General features: G+C 41.8%; 1 protein-coding gene across 1 annotated transcript in view; it reads left to right on the plus strand.

The window, feature by feature from the left end:
* The window catches only part of RNF20 (ring finger protein 20), a 1,863,764-nt gene that overhangs the window by 435,407 nt on the left and 1,404,646 nt on the right, over window positions 1-23,711 (plus strand). The window contains exon 9 of the mRNA XM_044084026.1: window positions 16,779-16,898. Within this exon, the coding sequence (XP_043939961.1) occupies window positions 16,779-16,898 (120 nt within the window). The remainder of the gene's footprint in view (window positions 1-16,778; window positions 16,899-23,711) is intronic.

Raw genomic sequence — 23,711 nt, forward strand, 5'->3', positions numbered from 1 at the left:
TTTAGGCGCCGGTCGGAGTTTGCTGAACAGTTTTTCGGTTCTGATTTTGCGTACATTATGCCGCCGGATCCTCCGACTACCCAATCTGCCAAAAAACGCAAAGATAAAGACCGACACTCGCGGTCCGCGGTTTCGGCTGAAACCATGGTTAAGCAAACCACGAGTGTCTCTGTTTCGGCCGAAACCGAGAAAACTGATCAAAGTACAGCTGAATCTATCTCTACAACTGAGGCCCCTGCTACCATTCTTGAATCTGCCTCAGAAATTATACCCACTACGGTGGTTGCCACTGACTTATCAGACACCATTCCCTTGGATGTCTCTACCCCAGCACGTGGTGCTGCTAGGCCTCCAGCAGCCATGTCCATTAAGGCCTTCGCCAGGGCTAAAGCAGCCAAGACTACTAAAACAGTGCCTGTTAAACCCCGTTCAACCAGGCCCTCCTCTAGTTCTCAAATGCTTACTCTGGCAGAAGATTTAATTTCATTAATTAGAGGATCTCAATCTCACCCAGACAGGGCCTTTCAGCCCCCAGAGAAGAGACCTAGGGCAGAGCCCCCTGAGCCAGTGTCATCTGATGATTCAGCCGATGAATCAGACATAACTGACCAGCCAGAGGCTCCTTTCTCTAATTTTGAAGACTCTGATGCTGAAGAATCCATTCCAGCTGCTTCCCCACCAGAAGAATTTTCCTTTGGGGAAACCTTACATGCCATGCGAGAGCAGTTCCAATGGCAGCAACAGGATTTTTCAGACTCCAGAAAAAGACTTAGGACTTTTCTGCACCTTCCACAACACAGACCCTTAGCTATACCTCCTGTTCTCTCTGTGGTGGATGATGCTTTCAATGATGTCTGCTCCGCTCCACATTCTTTACCTCCAGCCCCTGCCAAACCAGACAGATTTTACAGGGTGCCAGACACTCATCACCACCTTTACAAGGCCCCTCTTGCAGACCCCGAAACTATATCCCAGGGTCCCAAGGCAGTAGCTGCGACCATAGCTAAAAACCCTATTCCTTCTGAAAGGGAAGCAAGGTCATTAGACAGATGGGGCAAAAAGGTCTACACTTCAGCTACTCTCTCAGCTAGAGCTTTAAACTGTCAGTTTCACATGATACAATACCAAGAGTTTATGCTTGATCAGTTAACTAAAAAGCTAACCACTGATGAATCTCTTGATAAGAAATATGTATTAGAAATGGTAAATAACATACAACAGGTTAGTAACCATTCCTTAAAATGTGGCTATGATGCACTGGAGGCTTCATTTAGATCAGCCATGACTGGCACAGTGATAAGAAGGCATGCATGGCTAAAGGAGCAAGCTTTACCGGATCATGTTAAAGCAAAGTTACTAGATGCTCCTATGGATAAGACAAGTTTGTTTGGTACACCTGCCCAGCAGGTTATGAAGAAAATGGAAGAAAAGGCAAAATCCGTTCAAACGGTTAAAGATTTTTTGCAGGTTCAACCCCCAAGGTTTAGCAGGAACTGGCCTGCCAAAAATTGGTCATTTCCTGACTACACAAGATCTCAAAGGGGCAGAAACAGACGTTCCAGAGGCAGAAACCAATCCAGAGGGGGTGCCTACAGAGGACGACAGTGGCAAGGTAACAACAGAGGCACAGACACAACCACTGCCACTACATCAACACAACCACAGTGACTTAATCCTAAATCCGCCTACCAGGGAACAAATAGCAGCTCCTCTAGGCGGAAAGTTAACCTTATTTTCAAAAAACTGGCACTATATAACAAAAGACAAGTGGATTTTACAAACCATAGATCAAGGATACCGGTTCCACTTCCACACTTTACCAATCAAAAGAGGAATGCCAAATCTACCTCCAAATCAAAAAACAGAGGCTCTACAACAGATAATGCAGTTAGCAAACATGAGAGCTGTGGAAAAGTGCCAACTGCAGGGCAAGGAAAGGGGTTCTACTCAAGACTATTCCTAGTTCCAAGAAAGGAAAAAGTTGGAGACCAATTCTCGACCTGTCCGCCTTAAATACATACATCATTGTCCCAAAATTCAAAATGCTGACCCTACAGCAACTTCTTCCCATGCTGGGCAAGGAGTGCTGGCTGGTAACTCTAGATCTCAAGGAGGCATACCTGCACGTCCCCATTCGACCAATCTGCAGAAGATACCTCAGATTTCTTGCAGGATCAGAGCACTATCAATTCTCAGCATTGCCCTTTGGCTTATCTACTGTGCCCAGAGTATTCACAAAATGCCTGGCATCAGTAATTGCCCATTGCAGACTACAGGGAATACAAATTTACCCATACCTGGACGACTGCCTGCTACAAGGGGACAACAAAAGCAAGCTGACAACAGATTTACAAAGGGTCATTTACTTGCTACAAGCACTGGGATACACAGTCAATCTACAAAAGTCAAGGCTGATACCATCCCAAACAAGGACATTCTTGGGCGCGGAATTGGACACAGTAAAACAAATGGCATTCCTAACTGCAGAAAAACAAAAAGAACTCCCTCTTTACTTCTTGGCACTAACAAAGCTGAACAAGTTAACAGCAAGAAAAGTACTGCAGGCCTTGGGCTTCATGGCATCATGCATAATCCTGGTCCCACTTGCCAGACTACATATGAGAAAACTACAGTGGTACCTAAATAATTTATGGTCCCAGCACAGTCACAGCCTAGAAACAGAAATCCCACTAATTCCATGCTTAAAACAGGAGTTCCTATGGTGGGCTCAGGCATGCCAGACAAACCCAGGCCTACCCTTTCGCAGATGTCAAGCAAGCCAGACCATCACAACAGACGCTTCAGACCTAGGATGGGGGGCCCACATGCTGGACAAATGCGTGCAAGGATTGTGGACACAGGATCAACTTCACCTGCACATCAACCTAAAAGAAATGCTGGCAGTAAAACTGGCAATCCAAAGGTTCAGGCCATTTCTCAAAGAGGGCCAGTTGATGATAAGGACAGACAACACCACAGTCATGTGGTACATCAACAAGCAGGGAGGCACTCATTCATACCCCTATGCAGAATGACTTTGGAGCTGTGGAACCTGGCACTCAGCTACAACATCCAGTTACAGGCAATTTTGTACCGGAAAAGAAAATATTCTAGCAGACATATTAAGCAGAACCACATCGGATGCCCACGAATGGAAACTGCACCCGGACATTTTCAAGACCATCTCAAAGAAATGGGGAATGCCTCAGATAGATCTATTTGCATCACCTCTCAATCACCAGCTCAAAAATTCTGCACAAGGACATTACACCCACTGGCATGGAAAGTGGATTCGCTCTCCTTCAGCTGGAAAGGCCTGACAGCATATGCATTCCCACCTCTTCCCTTGATACACAAAGTATTACTAAAAATCAAGGAAGAACGTCCAAGGATAATCCTGATAGCTCCAAACTGGCCAAGACAACACTGGTACCCACTGCTGAGGAGCATGTCTCAGAACAATATGTGGCCAATACCCTGATGCCTTTGATGCTAACTCAGAACAACTACAGCATCATACATCCAAACCTAAAACGCTTGCAACTGACTGCATGGAACATCACATAGCAACAGCTAACCCAGAACTTTCCCAAAGAGTTAAAGACATTATTCTTGAAGCACGCAGACCTTCAACAAGAAGGAACTATGCTGGAAAATGGAAAAGGTTTGTCATTTGGAGTACTGAAAGAGGAAAAGATGTGTCAAACATAGATATGCCTAACATTCTAGAGTATCTGGCCGAACTTCTTCATTCAGGCTTGTCATACTCCTCCATCAAGATACATGCATCAGCTATTTCAGCAGAATACAGCTTTGATCCACCTGTTTTTCGCACCCTTTGCTCAGGCAGTTCCTCAGAGGAATCAAGAATGTAAAACCTCCAAGGAAACCACCTTTGCCAGCTTGGGACTTAAACTTTGTGCTAGAAAAGTTGACACTATCACCCTTTGAACCAGCAGCAACAGCAGACCTACAACACCTGTCATGGAAAACTGCTTTCCTACTGGCAATTACTTCAGCAAGGAGGGTTTCAGAGCTACAGGCCTTAATGGCAGTGCAACCCTTCCTAATCTTCCACCAAGATAGAGTGTCCATGAGGACTAATCCTACATTTATGCCTAAGGTGGTATCCAGAGTGTCTTTAAACCAGGCAATCCACCTACCTACCTTCTTTCCCAACCCACAAAACAGAGGTGAAAGAATACTGCATACCTTGGATGTACATAGACAGCTACGCTACTACTTGGACAGAACAAAAAATAGCAGAAAGACTGCCCAACTCTTTGTAGCCTATGCAACAGGAAGGGAAGGAAAAGCTATTTCCAAACAGACAATCTCCAAATGGATAGGAAATTGCATACGATTCTGTTACTCCTTCCATGGAAAACCAATTCCACAGAACATAAGACCTCATTCTACAAGGGCAACAGCCACTACCACAGCCTTCTTACGAGGAGTGGCAACCAAAGACATTATTGAGGCGGCTACTTGGACCTCCGTGCATACATTTGCCAAGCATTATAACTTACCTCTATATTCCAGATCCCGAGCAGGGTTTGCCACTGCTGTACTGCAAGGGATCCTAAACACACCATAATCTAGTTTTATCCTCCTCCCCTAGTTGGCTATGGTATTCTACCCAGTTATGACTGCAGATGCATCCATGAAGGACATAGTACAGTTTTGTACCTACCATAAATGTAGATGTCCGAACTGGATAGCATCTGCAGTCAGGATTACCCTCCCTCCTTCCCTCTGTGGTACTCCTAGGTATTTTACCCTCCTAATAGCTAGCTGGTGGGGAGTCTTTATGGTGTATTTGTTTGTATATATGTACATACATGCTTATTTTTGTGTTTACCTCTATCTTTTTGGAAACATTGGCATCTATCCAAAATTTAGCCTCCAAGAGGGCTACTGGCATCTGGGGCAAGAAACACTGAGGAAAATGGCGTCGGCTGATGCCTTTATACCCGAAGACCAACAGAGATGACGTCGGGTGAAGTGCGACATCAGCCGAAGCCGGACCCGGACTTTGGAATCCGGCCGACTGAAGGGCTGCCTGACGACAGGACAACCCAGTTGTTATGACTGCAGATGCTATCCAGTTCGGACATCTACATTTATGGTAGGTACAAAACTGTACTTTCATAACTCTTCAACTATAAGAGCTAGACTAAAAATGTAAACACGAAAGTTGTTCAGTAGACACTGACCTTTCCAACAGTGTAAATGTTGATAGTGTATATCAGTCATTATTAAATATTTCGCAAGGAATGCTGATTATTGTGCATATTTGTTACCTTTTTGGAAAAACAAAGCATAATATCTTTGTCAATGTACCATGCAGACCCATACAATGTCAGCTTTAAAATGACACATTAACCATTACTGTGTGATGTTCCTTTCTTGAGATATTCACAGAAATATGATTGATATATTATTTTTCATAACTGATATGTCATCACCTGTAACAGACAGAGCCTACATTTCAGTGTAGAAGTTGTGCATCTGAATGTCAGCTTCAAAATGATGCATCATTTGTGTGATCACCATACTCCCTTGCAAAGATATGGGCATAATAATGAAAAGTATTGTAAATGTATCATTTTCATAATCGTACAAGACTAAACAAACTAGGATATCTGTAAATGTGTAGAGTGCACAGACAGTTCTTTTACCATGTTGTAAGGAGAAAAACTGTCTTCAAAATGAGATATTACTTGGCACACTGACATGCTCCTTTGCAAAGTTATTTACCAAAATATGAAAAAAAAATCATAATTTCCATAACCTAATTCCAAACAAACTTTGATATCTGCACATGAGTACAACATACAAACACCATTATTTTCCCATGTTAGAACTATCAATACTGTTTTCAAAATGAGGTATTACTTAGCACAGTCAGATGTTCCGTTGCAAAGTTATTTACCAAAATATGAAAAAATCATAATTTCCATAACCTAATTACAAACAAACTTTGATATCTGCACATGTGTCCAACATACAGGCACAATTCTTTTACCATGTTGGAACCAGCAATACCGTCTTCAAAATGAGGTATTACTTGGCACATTCAGATGCTCCCTTGCAAAGTTATTTACCATCTCCTCCTCCTTTCGGCTTTTCCCGGTTAGTGGTCGCCACAGCGGATCACCTATCCACTCATGATTGGCAGTGGAGTTTTACAGGGTCAAGTTGCCAGCCCGGCGCCCAACCTTCCACAGAAGGCAGACATATGCATACACTCACACCTAGGGCCAATTTAGAGTGTCCAATCCACCTACAGCATGTCTTTGGGATGTGGGAGGAAACCGGAGCACCCGGAGGAAACCCACACAACCACAGGGAGGACATGCAGACTCCACACAGAAGATACCGCAGCCGAGGATCGAACCGGAGAACCTCTTGCTGTGAGGCAGTAATGCTAACCGCTGCACCACCGTTGCCACCCTTGCAAAGTTATTTACCAAAATATGAAAAAGAATATAATTTCCATAACCCAAGTCCGAAACAAACTTTGATATCTGCACATATAGTGGCACAGTTCTTTTACCATGTTGGAACCAGTAATACTGTCTTCAAAATGAGGTATTACTTGGCACATTCAGATGCTCCCTTGCAAAGTTATTTACCAAAATATGAAAAAAAAAAAGCATAATTTCCATAACCTAAGTCCGAAACAAACTGATATCTGCACATGTATACAACATACAGGCCCAATTCTTTTACATGTTGGCACTATCAATACTATAAATATACACATACAATACATATATGGTTGTACATGCTAGCACTCTCCTGAAACAGTTGTTCTCTCTCAGCATCTTCACCAGCTTCTTACCACAGTTATTTGCCAAACTCACAAAAATATATTTTACGCAACACATTTCATAATAGAGTTTTACTTACCATACAGGTCCCTACTTGGTCATGGGTGTTTTCCATTCTTCTCACAAGCTGCATATTGCCAATCCTGCATAGCTCTCCTCACGCCATTGTGGAGGTCAGTCAAGAACAAGGCAATGCCTTCCTCAGTTAGGTGAATGCCATCCCTTCTGAACAGGTGAACATCTTTTGTGGTGATGCTGTCATGACAGATTGTAGATCCACCAATCGTGTGTATCAAGCCATGCATGAAACCATTCTGTAAACGTCTGGCCTTGTGCACTGCCCATTGACAGTTTGCTGGTTTCCACATCTGTCGAGGAATTGTCAGACCACACAAAATGACAACGTGGCCAACACGACTGCAGGTGTTCAAACATTGCTCTGATTTGAAACCGCAGCCTTCCGAGTGGTTGACTGATGACATCATTCCCTCCAGTGTGTAGCACAAGGGTGTCGGGCTCAGGGTAGATGGAACACTTCTCTTCCAACAACTGCAGTACTCTCCTCCAATGCATACCTCTTCTTGCAATCCAGTATACCTTCAGACTGAATGTGGAGAAGCTCAAGTTGTACTGCTTTTCAGTTATGGAGGCATGGCTGGCAGCCCAGTGAATGTGGGAATGGCCACATACCCACACTCACTTGTCATTCTCCTGCTCATGAAGCCATGTCAGTGTCAGAAGGTGGACGGACCTGCACAGGAAAGAAAATGCTAACAGATTACTACTGATGTTTGACAGATCTATTGGAAAAGTACATCTATATGTATATCATAATGCATTACCTGGTTAGACCATCCAAATCTTCACTCCTATCCACAGGGGCATTATTCTTTTCATAAGGTACATAAGTGGAGGTACATAAATTACACACGACTGACAAGGGGGCACAGAAAGGGCACATGTAAATATAAAAAGCAGGGTAAGGACTGCCACTCCACTAATATGCCTAGGACAGGCACGGGACTTCAGGCTGTGGGCTTCTGAAGTGTCCCATACCTGTGCTTGGCTACCCACTCAGACTGCTGGTAGCAGCAATGACTCCTGATTGCATGCAGTGCCAGCACTTTTCCTTACCTCTGCCTTTTCCGTTTATATGTGTCCTTTTGGCAATGGTCATAAGGACTCAAAGGGGGGAGCTAATGTAAAGGGTCTTGCCTGACCTACATACATTTACTACACTTGAAGGGAGGGAAACTGAGTGGAGAGCTCAACCAAGACAACATGTGAAAAGACTAAGACTGCCCCAGGCTTTGTCTTTTTGCATGTGTCCTTTTCCGGAGGGAAACACTGCATCACAGTGGCACCCCTGAGGCCATTTCTACCTAGGACAGCAGCACTATGGGACCGAACTGAAGATTCTCCAAGTTCCCAACTGCATATTTGAACTGCTTCTTACTGAAATTGGTACACCTTGTTTGCTGTAGCATAGATTAGATCCAGGCCTGCTGAATCTAGCTTTGTTTGTATAACTTGAGCACTAATCCAGGCATTTTTTAAAGTATTCAATTGTATTTATTACTGCTTGGTAGTAACTTGATTAAAGTGTAGCTATCATTCTAAGTCTTTTTGATTAAGCACTTGTGCTTCAGACCAGTTGTTTTACATTAGGAAGGTTTGTGGCCTGCACTGTGGTGGCAGGACAGGTAGCTTACATCCTTCTAAGTTGGGAACTGATGATTGAGGGCTCAGTGTCTGTTCTAAAAATGTATTAGTTCTGGTTTAAGCACTTGGGCTTCAGGCCAGTTATTTTATATTAAGAAGGTTCGTGGTCTGCACTCTTGTGGGAGGAGAGGCTCAACTCTGCCCGGATCTAGTCTATGCTACAGCAAACAAGGTGTACCAATTTCAGTAAGAAACCGTTCAAATATGCAGGCACTATAAGCGTTTAACCAGAAATTCCCAGCTCAGAAGGGCAGAGTCCAGCCTCTCCTCCCACAAGAGTGCAGACCACGAACCCTCTTAATGTAAAATAACTGGCTTGAAGCCCAAGTGCTTAAACCAGAATTAATACACTTTTAGAATAACAGACACTGAGCCCTCAATCAGCAGTTCCCAACTTAGAAGGATGTAAGCTACCTGTTCTGCCACTATAGTGCAGACCACAAACCTTCTTAATGTAAAACTGGTCTGAAGCCCAAGTGCTTAAACTAAAAGGCTTAGAATGAGTTACACCAAGCCATAATAAATACAATTGAGTACTTTTAAGATGACGCAAAAGCAAAATAAAGTAGGAAGAAATCCAAATACAGTAAACGCAGATAGGAAGGGCTCAGTAATCTCTCAACTCAGTACTGGCGTAACCAGTCAGGAGGAGAAGGAAACCACACTCACTACAATTCCAGTCTCACATAGACCTACCACGACAGCAAACCAAACACATACACACAAAAACATACTCTGAGGCTCTAAATAAAAATCTGCCTAAGCAGCAGAGACCTCCAAAGCAGACACCCAAGCAACCGCTACCCCAAAACAAAACAAAACACGTGCAACACATAGTTTACAAAGTCAGTGTGCAGAACAGTCACAGCCCTTAAGGCTAAACAACACACCTGATACACTTGTAATAGGTGACTCTATCGTCAGGCACACTAACGTCCTGCTCACCAGGCTGAACAAGGTCACGGTGAGCTGCCTGTCAGGCGCTAGGATCCGCCACATAACACAAGCACTCAGGTCACTCCAAGGCAAGTACAAATATGACTCTGTCATTGTCCATGCTGGTGTGAATGACCTGAGACGTACCTCCCTGGACTACATGAAAAGAGACATAGAGGAGCTCTCTGAGCATGTAGCCCAGGCCGGTATGACCCTGACCTTGAGTAGCATCTTACCCTCACCAAGAATGATGCCACAATATGACGACAGTATCAATTTCAACAATTGGCTTAAGTATTGGTGTCATTCAAAGGGGATCCAATGCCTGTCAACCTGGGATGACATGTTCTACAAGCCACGATGCTTCGCTAGGGACGGCTTGCACCCGTCACCCCTGGGCTTTCGGATATTGGCAAAGGCTCTTGCTACCCCATAGTGCCTTTTTTAGGCAAGGCTCAAAAGACAAACCCACCTCCATAGGTATCACAAGGGATAAGAAACTAACAGTAATGCTACTCAATGCCAGAAGTCTAAACCTCAAGATGCATACACTCGAAACTCTCCTTAGCATGGAGTATATTGATATCTGTGCAGTAACAGAAACCTGGTTCAAGGCTCCCAAGAGCACCCCAGCACTACCAGGTTATACCTCATACCATGCTTTTCAGCCCCAAAACGTGGACCGAACCACAAAAGGAGGGGGAGTATCAATATTCGTCAGATACCCACACCTCCAGGTTGGTGGCACAGCACGAAGCATCAGAGACTATCCATGTGCAACTAACAGTGGGTAGAACTGCTTTCCAGTTTATAGCCTGCTACAGACCACCCTCCCAAACCCAGGAACCTCACTCGGCCTTCCTGAGAACACTGGAAAATATGAAGTTCTCTCCAAACACCATTATATTGGGCGACTTCAACTACCCAAACATAGACTGGGAGCATTACTCTAGCTCCAACACCCTAGCCCAAAGGTTCCTAGAATTTATGACCTCAGATGCTATGGAACAACTTGTTGCCACTCCCACAAGAGGGGAAAACATACTGGACCTGATCTTCACCAACATGGGGACTCTATGCTCCAGACCAGAAGTGTATCCCTCACTGGTAAGATCCAGACCATAAACTAATTTCACTGGATATTCACATCCGGACCCCACCTTCTGCCCAGAAAACCACAGTGAAAAACTTCTCTAAAGCAAATTTCACACTCCTCAAAACCGAGGTGGAATCCTTCAAAGCCCCTGGGCCTGTGGATAATACGGCCCAGACCGCAGAATCCTTTATAAACGCATTCTATGAACACCTTCAGGAATGCATGGATCATGCAATCCCAAATTAAAACCAAGACCCAATCCTCCAAAGGCAGATGTCCTGTCTGGTGGACCCCAGCCATAAACAAACTATACAATAGGAGGAAGCTACTGCATGATAGAGCAAAATCCCAAAAAGGGAAGGCATCTCTGATCAGCATTAGCAAAAAAAGCTACGGGCATTCATAAAATCGTCTAAGGCCAGCTTCAAGAGAAAAATTGCACAGGACATTAAGGATAATCACAAGGCTTTCTTTAGTTATGTTAGGAACCTGGGTGGGAATTCCCAGATATGCTCAGAATTAGTCCAAAATGACAAAAAAATACACCAAACCCACAGACATTGCCAACATCCTAGCTGACAGGTTCAGCGCAAACTTCTCCCCCCCTCCCCACCAAAAAGGCAAATATCTATCCCAGCAGAGTGCTACCCCCGTGACATCTCTGATGCTCAGGTAAGAGCCGCCCTCTCCAAAGCAAAAAACACAGCATCAATGGGACCAGATGGTGTCCCGGGCTGCATCCTACATGAACTCCAAGAAGAGCTAAACCCAAACATAAAACTACTGTTCAATCTTCGCCTTTACTACAGGATATGTACCCAAAGAGTGGCGTACAGCAACAGTGGTCCCTCTCCACAAAGGTGGTGCCTCAACGGATCCTGGAAACTATCGCCCCATAAGCCTGACTAGCTTAGTCTGCAAAGCTATGGAAAGGATCATCATGGACCTCATAAATAAAGATATTGGGGACCTACAGACACTGGATCCTACCCAGTTCGGCTTTAAGGGCAGATCCTGCCTCTTAAACCTGGTTGATTTCTTTGAAACAGTCACCAAGGCCATTGACGAGGGGAAGGTGGTCCACACAGCCTACCTGGACCTCGCAAAAGCCTTCGATACAATACCCCACTCTGGCATTATAGATGAGCTCAGCAGCTTAAATATAAACCCCTATGTCACTAGATGGGTTGCAAACTGGCTCAAGGACAGAACCCACACGGTTAGAATTGCTGGAGCAATGTCAGAGTCCAAACCAGTTACAAGTGGCGTCCCACAAGGCTCAGTCCTGGGACCTCTCTTGTTCGGTATATATTTCTCTGAGGTACAGGCCAACACGGAAGGACTGTGGCTGACCAAGTTCACAGATGACTGCAAACTGAGCGCCATAATCGACTCTCCAGCTGACACAAGCATCCTCCAAAAGGGCCTCATAGAAACAGACAACTGGTGCCAGAGCCATGGCCTCAAGCTAAATGCCAAAAAGTGTATAGTCATCCCCTTTGGCAAGAACAAAGTGCCCACAAATTACCACATAGGTGGTAATCCATTAAGTACAGAAAAAGTAATTAGGGACCTGGGGACCCAAGTTGATGGCAATCTCTCATTTGACAACCACGTGACCAAAGTGGTTAGAAAAACATTTTATATAGCCCACCTAATCATGAAGGGATTCGCATCTAGATCAGGGGAGGTCATCATGCCTCTTTACTCATCCCTCATGAGGCCCATAATTGAGTACAATGCCCCTTTTGGGATGTACCTTACCAGACACCTGCAGCAACTGGAAAGACCCCAAAAGTACCTCACCAAGAGGATCAAAGGGCTCAAACAGATGCCATATGCTGCCCGGTTAAGGAAACTCCAGCTCTACTCAGTGGCATGCCGCCTGCTCAGAGGCGATCTGTGCCTGACGTATAAAGCCATGTCCAACCCGGAATTAATGGACATGCTGCACCTCAGAAATTCCAAATCCCATTGAGTTGCGCGCTCGAGAGACTTGAACCTCAGCACTGAAATAAATAGGACATGCTGGAGGGACAGATTCATAAACCAGAGGCTCCCTTCACTCTGGAATAAAATCCCAGTCCAGGTTAGGCAGAGTCCCTCATTGACTCTCTTCAATCGTAGGTTTACCCTGGGTATCACTTCTGTGTCACTGTTACACAGTATACTAACCTCGAAAAAGGGCATAGCACAATTAATTTAAAATGGGTGGCGAAAGCCCAATACACTCTGGCTAGGCTTATAAATGCCTTAGGGCAGATAGCCTAGTATGAACCTATGAACATGACTGACAAAGCCAAGAAAAATTTCCAAAATATAAGGTAGCTCCATGCTGTTAGTAGTCATCAAGTAATAACCTTTATCTCACTCAGTCAACTACTGAGTATCATCAGAAATGCAGTAAGCCAAGCCAAAATGTCACTTATTTGGCTGATCTGTCTACAACTTAATCCATAAAGTACTAATTCATGTTGTCACCTAACCATCCCTCTGGGTACAATAACACAAGTACAAAATGCAGAAATATTGTCCAAAATATCTGGTTGAGCAATGCCAGCATTCAGAAAACAAACAAAAGTCAGATCTAAAATTTGCAGAAACGAACCCCTAATGTGCAGGTGGAAAACTGCTGCACATTACCTGTTAAGTAGACATTCATTATATTCCTGGTACAAGTGTAATATAAGACCAGAGTAATTCAGTCAAAGCAGTACAGCACTTACATCTTACTGAGCATTTCATATACAATGAAACACAGTGAAAACAACCAAAAAGGAGAAATATGGGACAGACTTCCCTCCAAAATTGATGAAAAGACTAGACGAAAACTGGTCAGGAAAGCTGCCAAGAGTACTACAGAAATACTAAAAGACCTGCAGGAATTTCTAGTAAGTACTGGTTATGAACTACACGTGGCACCAATCTCCTGTATTCTCCATATGTCTGGACTATGATGTGTGAGTATGCACAAGTACCAAAATTAAACATTTCCCCAGTGACCCCTTCCACAGTCTGTCCTATTATGCACAAGCACATGTCTGGATAATGATGTGCGAGTATGCGCAAGAACCAAAATGAAACATTCCCCGCAATGACCCATTCAATAGTATGTCCAAGTATACACAAGCACTAAAATGACAACACAGATGGAACGTTATGGTTAGTACACACCTTTATCTGATGCTGTGTGAGCATGCCCAAGAACCAAAATAAAAGATCTCCCCAGTGACCCCTTCTGCAGTCTATCCTACTATGAACAAGCACTAGAATGCAACATTTCCATCGACAACCCCTTCAGCAACCCTTCCAGGTATGCACACTAACCAAAATAAAACATTGCCTGCAATGTCCCCCTCAGTAGTATGTTCAAGTATACACAAGCACTAAAATAAAACATTTGCCACGTGACCCACAACTGAAGACCACAAGTGGTGGTGTGATTCTAAAGCTAGAATCACCACCTTAATTTCTGTGATATTTATGCAGGGCCACAAGAGCGCAGGTCATCTTGACTGTCTCCAAGGCAACTCCTCTTGAACAAACTCCCAATTCACATAAAATAGAGCTCCAATCTCATCTCCCAGAGACTGCCACTTCTCTGGAACAAGCTTTCAATTTATGAGAGAGAATTTATATTTTCCATAAATTTTTTTAGCAGTCATCAATAACTTATGCAACACACATTTCACACCAAATGCTTCATTCTAGCTTCTAAATGTAGGGACTACCATTCTTGAGATATTGCTATTTCTAAGGAAATATTGCTCATAGTCATAACCTCTGAAACAAACAAAAATATGTATAGCTCGTGATATCTATAAATATTCACCTATTTGCATCAGTGCAAGCACCTAAATGTTGTGTGGTACAAGTCTTCATAAACACGTGGCCAAGAGTTCTGCAACAGCGGTTATCTTCTCTTGCCAACAAGACGACCCATGACCCGCACGTGGAAAACAGCCAATGTCAACTAACTAAACATAGAGAGAAACAAAGAGGATTAAGTACTGAAAGTCTTCTCAAATAAAAATAAAATAGACTTGGGTAAGAGTTACATTACCACTCAAATGCCTATATGGAGGAATTTCTCCTGTTCATTTCACTAGCTCAGCATTCTGTTCACATGATACATTTTGTGACGAGCAATGCAATAACTACCCACAAAGTCATAAAACAAATAAGGAACCCATCTGAAACTCCCAATGTGGCGATATCCTTGCAACACAAACAAATACCCCAAACTCTTTTCAGAGCGACTACCCAAATAAACTCCAAAACCCAACTAAAATCCTTCCAGTTAACAAATACAGTTTACGTCTCAATAATAAAATATGCACCCTCACAAATATAGTGCATGCCCACTCACTGTCAAACCCAAAGAGGGCTCTCAAAATGAGATGTTAATCAAGCATGATGCTTGAAAAAAACATGGCAAAAGTTTAAAACGTGTAACTTTTAATGAAAGATAAAACTAAACAGTCTATTCTAAGTGTGCTTTTTTACATAAAGTTTGTAAGAGGATCATTAACTAGACATGCTTTTCATACCAGCAAAGATTATTCTAAAAGCAGCAATGCATTAATAGTAAAGAAAGCAAAAATCACTCCGTACTACTTTACACACTTCATAAACATTAAAAAAAAAACACAATCTCACTCAGACTAGCATTTATTAATTTTAGGTTATTTGTTATGAACTTTATTCTGAAACTTGCACTTTCTAGTAGATCTAAACATCCTGTTCATTTGAATCACTTTAATTTTTTTCTTTAAACTTTTTTCTTTAAATGTACCGGCCCACAATCAACTGTAGAACGGTAAGCTCTTGAACTTTTCTAGAAGGCGGCACAGTGAAATGTGATTCTGTGCTGCTTCTGCAAAATAATTATGTACAGCAACAGGAGTCAGGGAAATAGTTCCAGGAGCTGCATGGCAGTGTTTTTATTCCATGAAGCAACTTAGAAGGGTTGTCCTTTATGCATAATTGTGTGTGTGTCGAGGAGGCATTAAACTACATGAGGGCAGTCTTTGGACGACAACAAGGAAAAAAAAACAGAGCATCATAACTGAAAGATGGATGTACTGATATGTTTACTGTAGTATTATGGCATTAAAAAGAGCTTTAGAGATGGCTTGCAGTATCGGAGTTTGAGGCATGTGAATTACGACAATTATTTGCACTTGCAAGAGCATTAAACGCTTGTGGTGCTGAGGCATATTCTTTATAGAACAATGAGATTGTTTGTCGCTGGCACATCCTCTTCATCCCTTGCAGAGTACCGGTCAAAAGATGAAAGGAAAACTGCATCAAATAACCATGAGGCTGGCTGAATTTCGTACCTTTGCCCCACCTTCTGGGCTGTGCTAATTGGGCAGTTCTCATCCATGTACAGTGGTTCCTACCCCATTTTCTAGATTCTAAGTTTTTAGTTTTGGATTAGTAAAAAAAAATAAATAAATACCTACTGGGTGGAAAAGAAAGTAGTTGTTTCTCCGAGCTGAATGGGAACTCCTGGTAGTGCCTATATGGCGGTCCGTGAAATCCTGGAGTGCGGAAAATTAAAGAGAGGATCCAGTAGCAGGTAAAATCTTCAATTCTTTGCAGAAAGAAAAAAAATACCTGCTGCTGGACCCTCTTTATTAGGAGGAAACAAAAGAAGTTCAATTTGGGGGTGGAGGTGTTATGCAAGTGGTGGCTTGGATTCCAAGAATCCGATTGGTTGCCGCCACTTGCTTTATCGCAAAGTTTTAAACTGGATTTTCTGCAAGAACTTTAATGTAACCTTAGTGTAAAAACATGCTGAATCATAACTATATAAATTAAATTATACATTCAATTATGATTTCAGCGTGTTTTACATTAAGGCAAACTAAAAATCTCCAGTACACTTTTTCTCGCTTGTGGGAGGCACTCGGGAGGGGGGGGGGGGTAACTGCTTGTAATTTGTAGCTTCTCATGGCACATCTGGTTTAAGCACACGTACCATGAGAAGGTATTAGGGGTTAATGAGTTAAGCTGCTTTGACCAGACGACTAACATTCATATTTTCTACCCTTTGTGGTTTGAATAGGTGTATTAGCCAGGTTATTCCCTTTTAGGTTGTTTGTTTTTCTTCTAGTACTTGAAGAGGGCTTTGCAACCAGAGAATTGTGCTTTCTTACTTTGTTATATTTCTCTGTTTACAGTTTGAAGAGATGAATTCAGAGTTGGAAGAAAATAAAGAACTGGCAGACAACCGACTCCTGGAGTTGGAGAAGCTGAAACAGGATTTGCATTCTGTTACTTCTGACAATGAGAAACTGCATGTAAGTATGTTGGGAAAGGTGGTATCCACACTTTGCCAATTAGGCAAGGACTGTGTCTGTGTTTGGTGGTGGTGGGGGGCAGTCATTCCTGATTTATGTGTAATTTAAAGTAGTTCATAAGCCAGGATGCAGAACTTTGCCACCTAAATTCATATACCAAGTGCATGGACATTGCTAAATCATAAAACTAACATTAATAATGCTAAAAGGAATATTAGGAAAAAGTAAAGAAAAGAAAGGTTTTGCATGGAAGAGCAGTTTATTTCCTCTAGAACAAGTGCTGAATGTACTAGAAGGATGGTGGTTGGGAGAATAAACAGCGGTAGAAGTTATGTAGTTGTAGCAAATTATCTTAGTAACTGGGCTGAAGTGGGAAAGTTGTCTGCACTGAACTTGCACAGAGTGAAGAATCAAAAAAAAAAAAAAAAAAAGCACCAACACAGGTGGAGTAGAGGAATAAAAAAAACTAGTTTGTAGGAGGTGGAGTACCATTGGATTGAACAGATAGATCAGGGTACAGACATATAAATGTGGTGTTAAGCCTGGCTTCATTTAACAGGATTTGTGAATCTATTTAAGGTTGCAGTTATCAGTGCCTCATTTGATGGTTCGATTCTGTTTGGTCAGAAAGTCAGATAAGCTGCAGCATTGTGAATAGGAGGGCAACATCTTCACAGGGTCAGTATTTCAGTCTTGCAGAGGTCATTTCAAAGAAACCAGGAGGAGGCCAAACACCCTTCAGTTTTGAAAATCCCAGCGCACTCAGAACAGGTAACCCTTTGATAGAGGTTACTGAAGGAAGGGAATCTTTCTATGTTAGCTGCCACTGGGTGAGACAGAAGTGGTTTTGACTAGCAAGGGGTTTTACATGACCTCTTCAGGTCCACAATAATACCAACCCCAAATTTTTACCTCACTATCCAACTTGAGAGGCAGTCGGGGATGGGGGGGATCTCTCCTTGAGTATATTTGCATGCCAGGCCATCACATAAGTCATTTGAGTTTGGGAGATCAAATAATTTTAGACCTATGAAACTGTGATGCCTATGCACTGGCCCAGTAATCAAGGAGCCTCAATCCTCATCACTAACACCAGTGAGGGGTGTGCACATTGGAAAAGATAAGTACACACACAGTAAAGTACAATTTCCCTTAAGATCACACAGAGATCACAGTCAGTCTGGGTCTGGTTTCTCCCTTTCTCTCCAGATCCCCAGTAAGACTCCCCACTGGTACAGCTATAGAGTGGAGTCCTTAACCAGGGTTCCAAGCAAAGTCCTTCCAGCACTCCTTGTCCAGCCAGTGCTTCATGTCTCTGCCCAAGTAGCTGACACACACACACAGACACACTTTGAGATGTGATTTATATACAAACACACAGACACTCCTGGGGAAGGCTGGCACAGGTTCACTAGGTATGCCCCTTCTGCCCAGGCTATAATGTAGTAATCCACTGCCACCAAAACCCCTATTTATCAGCTACCAATAAGGCCCTGATAATCCAAAAAAACGGCTACGACTAAGGCTGAATGAATAAAAATCTATTAAAACAAGATGAGCGCTTTCAGGCACTGTAGTCCTTCATCAGATAACATCTCACACAGATACCAGGAAATTGAAATGATTTAAACCTGTCTCTACACATATGGGCACATTTAGATGCCATCATTGTAAAGCTTGTAACTATGTCTTAGGCAATAATCAGTTTATTCATCCAGGCACTGGACAAAGCTGTACCTTGAAAACATATGCTGACTGTAACTCTGGAAATGTTTATATTGCTGTTTGCCAAGTATGCAAGGCATACTATGTTGGCAAAACCAATTGCAAACTTAAGGATAGGATATTGAAACATATCTGACATCAGATGTGAAAATATTCATAATGCGTTGTTTCAACATGTTGAATCTAATAATGGTCATTATTTTTTATTTATCGTTATACAAACTATTGAGAATATTCGAGGAGGTGATATAAAGAATCATACTGAATTTTGTGAAATGAAATGGATAATTGAACTAGGTGCTGACAAGCTACTGGGTTTGAATGGTGTAGTTCCTTTAAAACCAGCCTTGAAAAGGAGGGCTTTTTACTGAGTTTTGATTGGCTGTTTGTCATTTAAATTTCCTGGTATCTGTGTGAGATGTTATCTGATGAAGGGCTATAGTGCCTGAAAGCACTCATCTTGTATTAATAAAGAGATTTTATTCATTCAGCCTTGGTTGTAGCCATTTTTTTGTATTATCAAGATTTACTTAATATTGTTTGACTGTGGACCTTTGTGTACGATTATTCTTGTGTTTTTACCAATAAGGCCCTTATCAAAGGGTGACCAGTTTTGCTGTGCAATAATACTGTTATCCAATTAGTAAGTGTGACCAGAACTTTTAAGGCTATTGGAGTGGCTTGGACAGTATCACTATATTACATGCAATGTATTGTAGAGCTTAAATGATCTCTATACAAAACAGCCACAGTTGAAAGGTTTAAAAATATTTAATAATAAATAATAAAAACACAAGACAAATCTCCACAATTCAACACAGTACTTGTCAAGAGTTCAGAAATGACAGGAAAATGCTTAAAATTATACTGTAGAATAGTCTGACATAAATATAGGAAACAGCTAGACTAAACTTACTATTTTCTATCAGTTTCTAAGAGAAGTCACAAGTAAATACCCTACTTACAAGGCAAAGAGCTGGTGAGTTGTCCGTTCTGAAGCCAAATGCAAAATGCTGTATCTTTCTCAGAGAAAGTCTTTAAATTGTTAACACGGTACTGCTGACTCATTTTAGATTACATCATTCTTCTCTGGTTCCCAGGCTAACAGAAACTGAGTTTTGACATTTCTTTGATCTTGCAGCTGCCAGGAACCCACAGCAATAAAAGACATTATACATGCAAAATCTAGCAATCAACTCTGGTCACAAAACAATGGAGGGAATTCCTTAGTCCAAACAGCAGGTCTCCAAGTTGGTTGGAGATCAGACATACAATGCTTGACTTATCAGCTTTCTTCCAGCAGAGTGCACTGTGGTTACATTTGTGAAGTTCAAGTTCAACATTTAACAGTTTTCTTTGCATTTGTGGAACAGCCTGTGGATTTTATTAATATTTACTGTTGATATAGAATTATTTACAAAATCCTGTCTAGCTAGGCTGGCAGTGTTTTAGTTTTTCACAAACTAATCACTCTGGACATAGTGACCTCCAGTCCCTGGACCTGTCTCAGTTTGGATTCATCAAGGACAAGGCATGCTTACTCAACCTGATGGACGTTTTAGAAAAGGTCATCAGAGCAATGGAAAAAGTCAAAGCAGTACATGCTGTATACCTTGATCTGACCAAAGCTTTTGACACAGTTTCCCCACTCGTGCATAGCCCATAAATTAAATGGACTAGGATTTAAACCTCTATATTACCTGCTGGATTTCCAACTGTCTCACAGATAGGATGCAGGAAATCAAAGTAGGGGAAGTTACCTCCACAAAGAGACCATTCACCAGTGGAGTTCCCCAGGGTTCTGTGCTTTGGCCTCTCCTGTTTGCCATTTGTTTTTCTGAAGTAAAAGCCAATACCAAAGGGCTTTGAAAGTCATCTACCCCAGGGAGGTACTACATTGACAATACACTCCTAAGAGTTGATGCAGTTGTTTGGGATTTGGACAGTGACCTAACTTTTGACCAGCATGTGCCCATTGTTTTAAGAATGTTTGTTTATATTGCGTAGCATGTAAACAAAGAGATTTTATCTAGATCTATAGATGTCATCTGTCTTTACTCAGTCCTCATTATACCAGTCACGGAGTATAATGCCTCCATTGGAATGAGTCTGTCTAGAAACTTGCAACAACTGGAATTCCTTCAGAGATACCTTACCAAAAGGATACAAGGCCTAAACAACATGCTGTATATGGATCAACTGAAAGTCCAGTCACTATACTCCGTATCCTGTAGACTTCTAAAAGGTGAACTGTGTCTGGCTTACCAGGCATCCTCCAACCCAATACTGATGGATGTATTGCACATCAGCAAGCCAAATGGCATCAGAAATACCTGGTCTAGGATATAAACCTAATCTGTAACATAAGCAGAATGGTTTGGAGGGATAGGTATATCTTGCAGTGGATACAGCTGCTGTGGAACAGACTCGCCATCCACATATAACAAAGTTCATCCCTGTCCATATTCAAGAACAACTTGGTTCTGTGGATGGGAAGTAGAACCTTTACCTCAGAACTGCCCCCTTGCTACTAATGGACAGAAGGAGCTCCTAAATGCTTTATCACATGCGTAGGCTCCCTCACATCTGTAGTATGATCCCAGTTATTCTCATTATGGGTAATGTATAGTTGTGGACCATGAGGTGTTTAAGGCTAATCTCTAGCCAAATGGGATAAGTTAATTTGAGCACCAAAACAGAAACAAAATGGCCTTGCAAGAGCAGCTAGCCTAACACCTACCTATGAACTTATGTCCAGAGGCTATCTTATACCACTTTTATTAAAGCCAAAACAACTGCGCTATCCTCCAACACTGCCACCCTCTCAAAGGAAGGTAACAGAACAAGAAGCGCAAACCATTCTCCAAAAGAGAGGTCCCAACCGGAGAGGGCCCAGTTAATACTCTAGGTTATTCTTGGGGCCCAAGAAAGACTCATGACTTCAGATCCACTTTAGATGTCAGTCACCTAAATTGATATGTGAAGAAGGAATCATTCTGGAAGGTCACAGTAGAATCCATCATTCCATGCTTGCAGGTGATTGGATGTTGGTTTTGGATCATCAGGACACTTAACGTTTATAGCAAGATAGTTAAAACATACAAGACTAAGGCTAAGCTTCCAGGTGTGAGCCAGTCATTACCAATTCACAACATTACCATTTAGTCTCACCACAGCCCCCCAGGTGCTCAATAAATGTGTATGTAACAACTTGAACAGCAGCAAGAAGAAATCCACAACTGGCCACAGCACAAACACAGGTTTAATAAAAAAACTCAAAACTCTAGCGCCTCTGCTTACAGCCTTCCAGGAGTAATACAAAACACACAGCTTTACACAGACTTTACCATTCATTAATTATTCAATTACATAGTAATTGTTTCCAATTAATCTCTAAATTAAGCCTACAGATACCATAGTATTGAACTTTAAAATATAAACAAATTCTTTTCAAAGAAATTTGTCCTTAATATCACATATTTCACCAATTTTCATAAAAGCTTGCTCTATTGTTTCCAATTAATCTCTAAATTAAGCCTACAGATACCATAGTATTGAACTTTAAAATATAAACAAATTCTTTTCAAAGAAATTTGTCCTTAATATCACATATTTCACCAATTTTCATAAAAGCTTGCTCTAAAACAGAAGCTTTTAACAAAGAATACTCAGCATTGTGAACTGTTTTAAAATGCATTGCAACATTGCTTTCTATTTTACCATTCTTTATATCTCTTGTATGTTCCTGTATTCTTACCTTATATTTCCTTTTGCTTTCTCCTATATAAAATTAATTTCAAGGGCAGCTGAGAGCATATATTATCCCTTCACTGTTACATGAAAAGCTACCACCAGGAGAAAACTTAATACCATTTATTTTCATAAAATTTGTAACACAGAAACAGAGCAACCACCACAAGGGTGAGTACCCCTCATTGCAGGAATTGTGTACAGTATCTCATTAGGCATAGAGAAATAGCTAGAAACCAAAAAATCTTTCAAACTTTTTCCTTTTTTTATAGGAAATACAAGGACTATTTGCTATTATTCTCTTAAATTCCGTGTCCTGAAGTAAAATTTTCCAGCAGCTATGTAATATTTTATTAATCCCATTGCTCAGACTATTATACACTGAAACAAAATGTATCTGATTTTTTGCAAGATTCAATGTGCCTTTCTCCATGCATAACATTTTGACACTGATTTAACCCCAGTCTAAATGCTACAACTTTGTAAAGACTGCTCAAAAAATGTATGGCTGCGCTTGCTGGCCATATATGCATTCTGGGAAAATATTTCCCTACCTAGATGACTGACTCATTGTTGCATCTAGAAAACAAAAACTCATTATGGCAAGACCATACTTAAGTTATGTCTATCCTTGGAAATTTCAGTAAACATTCCAAAATCCCACCTGGAGCCATCTCAGTTGCTAACTTTTTTATAGGTTGTCATTTAGACAGCACAAAATAGGTGTCAATACTGCATCAAGAAAGAATAGTCAAAGAAGTCTAGCATTCCATATGAAACCTAAGAACAGGTGCAGAAAATGGTTCTTTGAATATTAGATCTCATGGCAGACACTGTCCAAACAGTTCTTTATTACAGATTACTTATGAGAGTACTGCAGTGGATTTTGAGAGAACAGTGGAATGAGGAATACAATCAATGTTTCCAAAGCCTGCAAGAAGCACCTGTTGTAAATGAACCCACCCAATCTGGTCTCTGGAACTCCTTTTGGTCCAGCAGACATCCATAGCCACTGTAACCACGGATGCATCCTTGCTGGAATGGGAAGGGGGGCATTTCTTGAACAGAACAGTCCAAGGGATGTGGAACACACACTAGGCCCAGTTACACATTAGTGTATTGGCGATGAGTGGCTTTCCTAGCATTGCAGGCTTTCCAAGACTGTCTTCTCAAAGGTGTGGTGCCCATCCATTCTGACAACTTGGCTGTGGTGTGTTATTTCAGTAAATCAGGAGGAGTCCATTATTATTCCCACCTTTACTGGGAAGCTGGTATGTGAATGGGCCATTACTTCACATCACTTTCTCATAATACACACCCTGGGGACATCCAGTATAA

This window comes from Protopterus annectens, chromosome 9.part0 (assembly GCF_019279795.1).
Source record: "Protopterus annectens isolate FY-2018-M chromosome 9.part0, PAN1.0, whole genome shotgun sequence".
In the NCBI taxonomy this organism is placed as follows: Eukaryota; Metazoa; Chordata; order Ceratodontiformes; family Protopteridae; genus Protopterus; species Protopterus annectens.